Below are 12,003 nucleotides of genomic sequence, written 5' to 3'. Positions count from 1 at the left end.
CCTGAATCTTTATTTTTTTAAAAAATATCTATCTTTAGCATCAACAGCAGTCTCCAAAACATGTCCCTTGAGGCACGTTGTGATGGATAAGCCATGTGCCTGTATAGGTGCAGGTCCTGCCACTGAGAGGAGGAGGAGGAGGAAGCTTGACAAGGGCTTCCTCAAACCCTCATCCTTCATGCTGCTCTGACCTACGGCAGACACCGTAAATGCAGATAGTCTGGGCAGTGAGGTCTGATGGAGGTCAGCAAATTTACATTCCTGAGGATATTTTGTAGAAACCCTGGAACAATTAGTAAAGTAAATAAAGAATACTCAGATACTCCTTCCAGGGACTGTACTTTTTGCACTGCTCAGAGATGCTTTGACCTTCTAGTTTATTACAAGTCAGGAAAAGTCAATATTTCTTAGCTTGCCAAGTTGGAGGAATTTTAATGAGTTATTGAGTCAAATAGTTAATCCTCCAATAACAGATTTTTTTTCCCCTTTCTGATTTACAGTGATAAAAACAAAGGCTTTACAGGGACCAGAAAAAATGGGTTTTTGTAGAAACTTTTGCTTTTCTTTGTGCCCGCACTTTAACCCCTTGATCACTAGTAGATGAAAAGTAGCTTCGACACTGGAGCATTTCGTATTGGCGCACAATGCTGGGCGGGCAGGGGCTGTGTTGATGTTAGCGAGGGATTTAGCGTGATGGAAAGGGATTGATGGATCGAGGTAGCTAATGCTGATGCTCCTCACATCTCCAGTACATGTGTTGCGGGGGGGGGTGTGTGTCTTTGGATGAGGTCTGGTCTGTTCTCCTGGGCTGAACAGTTCTACTACTTGAAAAACCTTTGAAGGGCAAAGCCCTGGGTGCGTTTTGGAGGATTTTGTGGTGCCGCCCGTCCCTGCAGGATTCACCCTGTTGGATGCTGGAGCACGTCTGGAGCGGCGCTTCCACTTGAGTTTCCTCTGAAAGGCTGAAACCTCGCCGAGAGCCAAACCCGTGTATGTAGACAGGAGGGATTTGCTTCCAAACTGCCTTTGGTGGTGCAGCCCGAGTGTGGCGCGGGCGCTGCGGGAAGGCTGTGCTGGGCTGGCAGCGGGCGCCGCGCTGCCAAACATCTCTTCCTGCCGCAGCTACGCCTTTTGCAGCATCCCTTTGTAATTCTCCACTTCGTGTACTCCAGTTCGCATAGAATAATCTAATTGCCTGAAACTCTCTTCATAGAGCAATAATTGGCGTTATACTCAAGAGTAGTGGCTTGTTTGGAAGTACCTGTATGATTTATAATAATATTCTGTTGTAAGCCTTTAAGCGAGGAAACTTCAGAAGCAGAAAACGTTATAGCACAAGGGCAACTTCCTTAGTCTTTTAACAGCATCAGTACAGTAATGTTCAGAACATTATATCCAACGGATTCTTAAAAGTAGTAGAAAGTTATTTTTCATTATACACGTCATTGTTCAGAGCATAGGGATATATACTGATGGTCGCTTTTACAGTGAGAAGCATCTTCCTGTAATATTGCCTTTACTTCAGTGGTAAGTCTTTCTGAGGGGGTTATTTGTTCAAAAGGTGTCAGTGATTGTCTGTCTGAGCTTTCCTTGAACCCCCTATGAATGTTAGTTAGCCTTGGGGGTGTCCTGCATCTGGCTCATGGGGTGGAAGGTAATGTGGCCACTGGTACAGAACTGAAGTGCCATTGCTTAGGGCGCTTTTCTGCCTGAAATGAAGCTCCTCGTGGGTTTTGTGGCTGGAGGAGTGTTGGTTTTCAGAATTGGTTTCTTGATGTAACTCATGGTCAAACTTTGGGCACTGAAATACTCTCACTGGATTTTATTCTAGGGTATGGTTGCACAAAGCGCTAAAAGAACAAATGACCCCGTGTCCATAGAGCCCTTCCAGCGCACCCGTGATGTTGCGTTGAGCCGGAGGTGTGGGAGCGCAGCGGTGAAGATGCTCTCCAAACTGCAGTTGCACTGCGGTTCATCGGGGGGTGCTTTTACCTTCCGAAAGCACTGTGGCTCCTGCTCCTGTAATTGTTGTGCTGCTGCATCGGGCGAGTATGGTCCGTTAGGCAAATATTGCTCACACTGACGTTTTCTGCTCTTCCCAGTGCTTTACGGGCAGGATGGCTTGCACGCCTCCTGCGAGAAGAAGTACTGCGGCCGGGGCAGCAAGTGTGTCGTGAACAAGGACACCAACCAGCCCGAATGCAGATGCGTAGAAGATTGCAAGTCCAGCTACATGCCCGTGTGTGGATCCGATGGCAAATTTTATGAAAATCACTGTCAGCTGCATCGAGCCTCCTGTCTGCAGAGGAAAAAGATCTACATTATCCACAGCAAGGACTGTTTCTTCAAAGGTAGGGCATCATTAAAAATAAATACTTCTGTAGAACTTCCATCACTCATCTTACCCTAATCTTGATAAATGGCCAAGTGGTATGTTTTATTTCTAAGAGAGAAGTTTTTCAAGGTTGTTTTATTCTGGGACACTGTAGAGCATAACACAATGTTTTACGCAGCTATTAAGCCCCTGAGTGTCATCACCACCCAAAATGTATTCAAACTGGGAACTAGTAAATAATTAACATCACTGTACGCCTTGTGCACTGTAGTTGTGCTGCTCAGTACTTACAACTTCCAGTGTAATAACTTTTTACAAGCCAATTCATTTGGCAAGGCTTTGAATGAGCCACAGACGTTAAGAAAAAGTATATGGTATTACGAAAAGTTTGTTGCAAAAATGAGAAACAAAAACCCACTTAGGCAAACGGCACAGGCAAAGGAAAGGAGCTGTTTGGATGAAATAAGAGTGGGAAGTGTAGTACCAGAACAGAGATTTAAATAATTGTGAAGACAGTTCTGGTTACCACTAGGATGCATACATCTCCAGCTGTTTTAGTGGTTCAATAGCAAGTTTCCTTATCATCGTTACGCCAAATCACCAAAGGAATGGAGTCCTGTGTCTTTTCCATCAATATTCTGTATGCCATGTACCATCCTGTCACAAATCAAGTGAGGCTGAAGTAGCAGGAGTGTGTGATAAAATGCCAGGGAGTGGAAGAAGTTATTTTACTTCTAACGAGAGGTGTTATAAAGGCCTCACTGGAGTATGTCTTGAAAACTCATCGTCAAGTATGACTTCATATACCTACAGAAAGATTTGAGTGGGTTCTTGCAAATATATCCAGTGACATTTGAGTGATCAAATATGAAAATAATTCCTTTATCTTCAGCTCGCTGGGCACTTGAGCCCCTGAGGAGCTCGGCTGTGTACAGAGTTCTCGTTTGCTAACACGCGTGGATGCATGATGCTGGAAGAGCCTATTTAAGACACAGGAGCCCATTCCAAGAGTCTCATTAATATATCCTCCTGATACCCTTTGAAGATAGAAAAGCCTTACCGTTCTTGTGCCTCAGAGGAGGCCCAGAGACCGAGACCAGCCCAGAATTTCCAGACTACCAAAATCTCCAGTACCTAAAGGGCCTACAGGAGAGCTGGGGAGGGACTTTTTACAAGGGCATGTAGTGACAGGACGAGGGGGAATGGCTTTAAACTGGAAGAGGGCAGGTTTAGATTAAACATTAGGAAGAAGTTTTTCACTTTAAGGGTGGTGAGGCACTGGCACAGGTTGCCCCGAGAAGCTGTGGCTGCCCCATCCCTGGAGGTGTTCAAGGCCAGGGTGGACGTGGCCTTGGGCAACCTGGGCTGGTGGGAGGTGTCCCTGCCCGGGGCAGGGGGGTGGAACGAGATGATCTTCAAGGTCCCTTCCAACCTAAACCATTCTATGATTCTACAACCTAGGCACTGCTTTGCTCAGCATTGCAAATTCCCGTTTATTTGGGGGATCTGGCCATGGGTGGGACAGAGGAGCTGGTCAGAGGACTGACTTGGTGAACACCAGCTGAGCTGGGTTAGTGTGTCACAGGCACGCTCCAAATGTACCAAAGCCGGTCATTAGGTCTAGGATAGACTCTGTAGGAAGTTAATCCTGGAAAGGGTTCACCTAAAGGCATATTTGGTGGCACAGCACATGAGCAGGTCAAGGTGAAGAGGGATTTTTGCTCGTCTCTTTAAAAAGGAGCATCTGAAAAGGATTTGTGCGCCTTGCTGCTAGTGCTGGTGTTCTGCCGCAGGGTGACACGTCAGATCAGGGCACGGACCTGGCTGGAAGCTGCCTCCATCCCTGGGTAAGACGCAGATGGGATGGCAGCTTGAGAAACCTCCCAAAGAAAGGGGAGATACAGGTCTTAATGTCGGAGGTGCTGGGCAGCCCCTCGAGCCCACTTGATGCAGAGGGTTTTCTTCCCCTGACTCCCCAGAAGGTGTCTTCAGAGAGTGTTTTCCCTCGTGTACATAGCCCACCTTCTTACAGCGGTGCTTCTGCATTTTCATTCACTCCTTATCGCATATAGTGTTAAAGAAAATGAGTTCTCATTGCAGTAATCAGTGGCTCCGCAATGGCTGTATTATACCTAATGATACAACGTCACACTTGAATACTTTCCTGAACACATCGCAAAATGATGTCAGAAAGTAGTAGTTTTGTGTCCCTCTTTAAAGTAACCCTTAAAGTCTTGCCATGGAGCAGAATAACACCTTTATGGAAGCGAAGAGAGAAATAAACTCACGTCTCTTCTGCGTGAATAAATAAAAAAGAGTACTTCACACCACTGTTTGCAGAGATAAAAAGCAGAAAAAAGTTTACCTTGAGGGGGGAATAATCCCACAGAGTGGAACTCCGTAGGAAGACTGGGCTTCAGCCCTTGTTTCTGCCATGCAGTTCCCGAGTAACCTTCTGCGTATCTTTTCCTTTCTTCTTATCTTAGTCTATTTGTAAATCAAGAATGACGGTGTTTTCTTTTAAATAGAAATTTGTAGTAAGCAATTAAGCTACAGTTCTATAAGCAGCGATATAGATGTAACGTAAAGTGTAAGACTTTGATTGCAGAAAAATCTTGAAGGTGCACAATGCATTGTTTCAGCTGGATACCAGGTGGACATCTGTCAGCGGGCACGTGCCTTCTATTTGTGTTCTATCAAGTAGATAATTATTTGAGTACAATTAGGCTGATGAGTGGGCTGCTTCATGGGTTTTTGTCCCAGTTGACTTCTTCAATTAAGACTTAAGTCCTTGCGTAGAGCTGAGGGACACCGCAGATTGCATCTGTGTGCTCTGTCAGTTTAGCCAGTTATCAGTGACAAACTGGGGTTGCGTCTGTGTGCTCTGCCAGTTTACCCAGTTACCAGTGTCAAACTGGATGGCCTTAAAGTATGATGGAGACCAAATACTCTGTGATTCCACTTTGACTGAGCTAGATTTATCCACAGTAAACTGATAACAAAGCAAACAGCAAAGATCGTGTTTCCTTTGGGGTATTTTAGGGAAGGATTTATTTTTTTTTCGGGTCTTTTAACATGTTCATCACATGTCAAGTGCTTTGTAAGTACTGGTGTATAGCAAATACTGGCGTGTGACTAGACGCATTGCTTGATTTGTGCGACCTCACTAGCGTTTCATTCTGTACGAGCATTAGTATTAGGAAGAGCGAAAGAGAATTTGGCTCTGGGCAAATGACCGCTTTCTCCTTTGCCCAGCCTAGAATGAAATGGCTCCTTGAAACCTCGAGAGTCCAAGAAGTTAAAACAACACCTTGTGTGCCTTCAGACATCCCGATTTCCCTGTGGCATCATTTGAAATTAATACGTGTCTCTTTGAGAGCAGTCTGGAAAATTGCATGGACCTGCTGGCTGAGGGTGGGCCACGTGGAGACATCAGCTCTCTGGTATGAGCAAACGTGGCAAGATCCCATCAACGTTGTGTTTGGGGAAGATTCCACAGAGGGTGTCAGGCCTCGGTGTGCAGACTTTAGGCTGAGTTGGCCACCCTGCCCAAGGCTTGGGCTTGCTGGGCTGACGAATGGACACGATGTCCAAGATGGGAGCTCATGGAAATGTGGGTGAAGCAATGAGAGGACCCAGCAGGAGACATCTCCCCAGGCTTCATCCCGCACCCTCTGGTGCGGCACAGTCCCCCAGTGCTGCCAGGCACACAAATGTAAATGTTCATCCCTTTTTCGCAGTTGACAAAGCAAATCATAAATAGATGGAAAACTTCACTTAGGAGTTTGGAGCCCAAAGGGAAATACCATAAAGCAGAAGTCCTACATCCAGAGGTCTCAGGAGAAATGTCACTCCTACTCAGAGCTGTTCAAATTCTCCTTGATCCGGTTGTCTTCACTGGTATGAAACACAGTTTGGTTTTCCCATAGGAAAACATTCTATTTAAGACTTCTCTACTATGTGGCGGGGTTTTTTTTGGTTTTGTGTATTTTCACTGTTTGGTGAGTTTCCACAGTCATTTGATTTGAGTGTTGGCGATTTCGACTGGGTAACAAAATACACGAGGATAAAATGCTTTTTGCTCTTTGCCAAAGAAGAGAAGAAAGAAGTTCGTCTCCCCCGAAAGCACTCCCAATACCCATGAAAACCAGAAAGATATCTGTGCTCATAATGACAATTGTCCCACAGATGTCCAAAATGAGCAGTTGGCCTGGAAACGTTGCTGTTTGAATAAAAGCCTTGGATAAAGCAGCTAAATCATTTTAGCGCAGTGATTTGGACGATGCTTTGCTTTCCCGTAGCAGTAGTCCCCTTTTTTCCACTCCTATTAATTTCTCTTTCCTTTTTGACTTTTTTACACCCACTCGGTCTCTTCACTCATTTTTCTCTCATTATTTTTGGCCAGCAAAAGCTGCGCATACACCACTCAATACAGTTTTTCTTCCCTTACCTCCTTCCTTTCTCCAGACACATCAGAGCAATGTACGTCTCTAGCAGTGTACATACGTTAGAGAATTTGTTTCTGTTTAGAGCTATGCTTTTCCATTTCTGGGATTTAGGAGTAATTTTTTCTCTTCTTTCTTTCCCTCCCTACTCTTTTCTGTGAGATCAGCAGTCCTAAAGCTCCCCTGCATCAGCCGAGCCCCCGCCAGACGAAGGCAGCCGTGTTGCTTGTCCAAACTCATTCCTTATTTTCTCTGGTTCAAACATCCTCCCTTTATCCAGGTATATTGGTTGGTTTTTTTTTTTTGTAAAAGTCTCAGCTTTTCTTGCTGGGCTGTATAGCAGCTTCGTAGTGCAGCTGGTCAGATTTAGTGTGTGCTCTGGCATGAGTTCAATCCAACTTCATTGACCAAATTCTTGAACTTTCCATTATGTAAATGCACCGTACCTCTGCCCATTACTTTATTCTTTTCTTTTTTTTTTTTTTTTTAATTCAGTCCAACTTCTAGTAAAGATCTAATTTTATGAGATCTGACAGAATTTTATATGGAGAGATGGGGCGTTATAAAGACACATTCATGTCTGGTATTCCAGTCCTGTTCTCTTTCTCCCACCAGTCTCTCCTGAAATGTCAGTAGTAATTTTTTCAATAATTTGGTCTCGTAGCTTACAGTATTTATTTTTTTGTTTGTTTTAAGCAGACACATGACAGTAATTTTCCTCCTCCCACAGGGTCAATTTTTGCCCCATAATAAATCACATTTTTGTACAGATTTTGTACAGAATTTGGAAGGAAATCCCTGTGGAAAACCACCTGCCTTTCTCCTCTCTGTTACACGCGTGGTCACACCGCTGGGGTTGAGCCTTTCACCGGTACTCAGACAAACATTTCATACTACGAACCTGTATATAGTCTTCCAAAATGTACGTGCCTCCGTGCTGGGGTGTGCGTGTGGCTACACATACGTGTCCAGGTGTGGATGCATGGCTGAAAGAGTGAGGATAACTTGTTATTTCATGCCATTTCTGCGGGTATAGTGTAGGGGACGGAGCCTGGCCCTGCGTGGGGGTGCGTGGTGGGAGAACGAGAAACGAGGGGAAACGCTGAAACGAGAGGTTCAGCCTGGACGTCAGGAGGTGGTCTTCCCAGGAAGGTGGGTGGGTGGCGGGACGGGCTGCCCAGGTGCCACCTCCATCTCTGGGGGCTTTCAAGACCTGGCTGGGAACAGCAACCTGGTCTGACCCTGCACTAAGTGTCGAAATGCCGAGGCCTCTCCCAGCCCCCATCATCCCATCACCTCAGGATTTCATGGCAGTAAGCGGCATTTTTCAACTTCTCGTCTATCTTTCCTCCGTTTCTCAAACAGTTTCTTTCTAATTATGGAAAATTATAATCTTCTGCACGTTGACAGAAAATTTTCTATGCTTGAATGTAAATAAATTACAAACTTGGGAAAAAAACCCACCCAAGCAGGCTAATAACTCGTGCAACGAATCACTGCGGTCATCTCGAGTAGATATGGATTCAGCCTCAGGTGGTGGTGGTTTATTTCTTCTGTACTTTATTTGTTGTCCATGTGTTAGTTCAGTGCTTTGTTAATTCCAGAAGTAATGTGTTCCAAAGAAGAGCGTTTTGAAACATCTCGGAGGTGGTGTTGAATGTTTTGCTCATTTAGTGGTTGCAGAACAGGCGAAACCCACTCCGTCGGCTGGTTTGCAGACTGCAAAGAAATCTGCTCCATTTAACACTCTCTCTCTTTCCAGCTGGGGGAAAAAAAAAAAAAAAGAAAAAAAAAAGAAAAGATAAATTTGAGTGTGAACTGATGGCAGATTTCCCACCTGGCAATTAATATTTGCCGATTTAACTTTGCAGTGCTGCTGACAGGCTGCTTCGACGGCGGGGAGATGGATTTGGAGCTGTTGGGAGAAGTGCAATTAATCCCTCTGGGGAGGAGGTCGGGGGCTTCCACGCTGAGCTCTGGCCTGTAATGATCATTTCAGTGTCCAACGTAAATATATGAACAATATATGAACACATCAACATTTGAAAATAGGAGTTTCAAATGTTAGGAAGAGAGATAAGTGCTATATGTACTTGAGGTGTGTTTGCTGTCAGTAGAGCTGATACAGTTCTCGCTACACTGAGTACTTCAGGACTCTGTACCAAAGGGATTCTGTATTATCTATTCCCACACTGCTTCTTCAGCTCCCTCCGCCGAGTCCTTCGGGGAGGGATCGATCCTACCTGGCTTTTCAGGCTGAGTCCTCTTAGGTGTGATCGACGGCTTAACTCCTTATAAACAGACTGCATCAATCTTTGGGGTAAATTATGGAAATGCCATTGATTTATGTGAGGATGCGAACATGAGATAGTCTTCTCCTGGCTTTGGTAACAGGAATTTTGTAGGTGTATCTCTAAGGTCTTTAAGAGTATTTTCCATTTTAAAAGGCCTTTGCTGACATTACTGAAATCCACAGAAGGGAAATCTCGGCCCTTGTGAAACTCTCCCTGATATAGTTGGAAATTAAATGCCGATAACGAAAGAGCGTGGAAAGTTTAAGCGTTAGAAAAAGAATCACAATTAGCAAAGGTCTTAGAGAAGTCCCACAAAATGTCCCCGAAGAAAAAATGCATGTAAGAATTTAATAATAATAGAAAATTTGAGACCTAATACGCATTAGTAATAGAAACCTTTGCTGAGGACCTCATGGCCATAGCGGTAACCCTACAGGTTCAAAGAGAAGTGGGACCGGAGCACTGTGGCCAACACTGAATTTGACATAGTCAGTCAGAAGGTGAATTACGTCCACGGTAACTCCTCACAGTGGTGCCATTTCTTGCACCGTCTTCGCCAAAAACAAACCTCTATTTCCTCAATGCTGTGACTCGACGTAGACTGGGGACAGATTTCGGATACGGTTGGTAAAGCTGAAATGGGGCAAAACACACCATGGCTGAAGCTAGTGGAGGGAGTGGTGTTATCTGAAGTGATCCCTATCCAGCATTCCCGGGGTTTTTATAGCTCCAATTTGAGGTGGTGGCCATTTGGGGAGTGCAGGAGTAACTGCAGTGTGGCCTTTTGTTTTAATATGAAATTGTGTAAAGTTTGTTTTTTACAACGGTCATACGTCTGGGGCGCCCGTGAACAGTTTTATTCAGTGCCTGTTATCTGTTTCATCTTATTTAAGGACCAGTCTATTAATCTTCTCCAGTTGCCGGTCTCGACATGTATGGCCATAATATCTCCCATAAAACCAAACAGCTTAATAATACGTATCAACTAGTGAACAAAGGAATTAAAGGATGTTTCAGCAGCAGTATTAACATCTTTAAAAAAAATGAATAATAAATCAGAGTTCTTCTTCCTAATTTCTTTCCCCCTTATAATTTGAGGTAGACTGGTTGAACTGCAGTCACCGAAGCCCACAGTTAATAAAATACGCAGCCTGTCCGCCGTGCTGGAGGACCGCGGCAGCGTCAAGCACCGTTTGGGAATCCCTGATCTGCATCAACGTGAAGGGGGGTGTGATCGGTGATTAAGAAAGAGGTTTAAGGAACTGTTTACATGTTGAAAATAGAGCAGCTCAGCCTAAAACTGGAGGAAGACAACGGGAGCATGAGGCGGTCTCAGTTTAAAGCACCCAGCGTTGCAGCTTAATATTGCTGAGGGCAGAGCAAGGAGATGCAGCTCGTTATTCTTTAGGGCGGCTTCTGCTCTGCCGGCTCCAAGCCAGGCACCGGCCAACCTTCGCTGCAGCGATTTTGGGAAAGCGGAGAGGTGATAATGAGGCTTCTTTTGATGCACAGCTGTAGCAGTTGTGATGGGGAATGAAAGCAGAAGAAGAGGACGGAGGAGGATGGAGAATCAAAGTGAAGGATGTGGGAAGAGACGCGGGGACGTGGCTCGCGTTTACCGGCTGGAGTTCCTGTGCAGCTTTGGTACTGCTGCGCGCAACGCTCCAGATGTCGGGGGATGTTTCTCTTTCGTTTTACCTATTTTTGTGTGCTGTTTGCACCTTGACAGACGCGTGTCGCGATTTGACGGCAGTCTGGACTCGCTGTGTCCTCCTCATTTTTCTTCTCTGCGAATCAGGTTAATGTTTATTCTGCATGAATTTGGGAGCTTAAACCATATTTAAATACTGAAGAGCCGCATGTAGTAAACATGAAAGAAAACCTTTGCTTTTTTTATTTTGTTGAATTTAATATTGGCTCTCACTGTTCCAGCAGCAATTTCCCAAACTGCTCCAGGTGGTGACTAAACTGGAGAAATGCCAGCAAAGTGGGGCACGATGTTAGGAAGTCGTGATTAAAAAGTGGCCCGTTTATTGAGCCTCTGCATTGCTGAATCTCTCATAGTCATGGAGCTTGGATGCTCAAAAGTTACCGGCTTTTTTTCCCCCAAATGTTGATAGTCTAATAAAAGACATTACCTTTCCCTGTTAACGCTGCGCACATTTTGGTTCTTACACCATCACGGTTGCACCAACACTGCTACAACAACATCTTTTTTTTTTTTTCTTCCCCATATGTCTTACTTCTTTTTCGACTCTTCTGTTGGTTCTACAGTAATTTGAAGGATTTCTCATGTGTCAAATGTTATGAAAATGCAATTCCGTCAAGCTATACATTTCAGAAGGCAATTTCCTGAGGGGTGCTCATGTGGAGGACTGTCCCTCACCTGGGTGTCACTCGGGGCACACGCACGGACACTGTTTGTGTACCGAGCTGCTGGCAGAGCACTCGCCGCTGCCTGCTGTTTCCCATTGACTCTGAGTGGAACTAATGGTAAAACTGATGATCTGAGCATACCCGAGCGCTGGGAAGGGTCGAACCTGATTCTGGATCCTCAGCGGCTGCGCTCAGCTTTGCCTATGGACTCCTTCCCCACCTCCTAATGAAGGGATGTTTAGATTAAAGCTTGACGCAGTTGAGTTTCTCAGGCTTGTATCTAAAATGAATCTTGAGGTTGGACTCTATGATCTTAAAGGTGTTTTCCAACTTACATGGTTCTACGAAGTGTGAACATCCAGGGTTTTCCCAGTGGAAGGGAAGAATAGCATGTGCCATGTGTTACCCAAGTAATTTCAAGTGAAGTAAAACAAATATTGCATAAAAATAGAGAACGAATAGGTTTTTTACACTTTCTTCACTGGCAGAGAGAAAGAATTCCTATTGCTGTTTAATTCAAGTGTTTTCTGTGTTGGAAATCCTTCAAATTTCA

General features: G+C 44.8%; 1 protein-coding gene across 2 annotated transcripts in view; it reads left to right on the top strand.

Annotated features, from left to right (window-relative positions):
- Window positions 1–12,003, top strand: part of FSTL4 (follistatin-like 4) — a 242,366-nt gene that overhangs the window by 76,607 nt on the left and 153,756 nt on the right. For both annotated transcript variants that reach the window (XM_009890835.1, XM_009890828.1), the window contains exon 3: window positions 2,103–2,351. In XM_009890835.1, the coding sequence (XP_009889137.1) occupies window positions 2,103–2,351 (249 nt within the window). The remainder of the gene's footprint in view (window positions 1–2,102; window positions 2,352–12,003) is intronic.

This window comes from Charadrius vociferus, unplaced genomic scaffold (assembly GCF_000708025.1).
Source record: "Charadrius vociferus isolate BGI_N301 unplaced genomic scaffold, ASM70802v2 scaffold370, whole genome shotgun sequence".
NCBI classification, from domain to species: domain Eukaryota; kingdom Metazoa; phylum Chordata; class Aves; order Charadriiformes; family Charadriidae; genus Charadrius; species Charadrius vociferus.
Note: the sequence above shows the minus strand (reverse complement) of the source record. Positions and strands in the feature narration are given on the sequence as shown.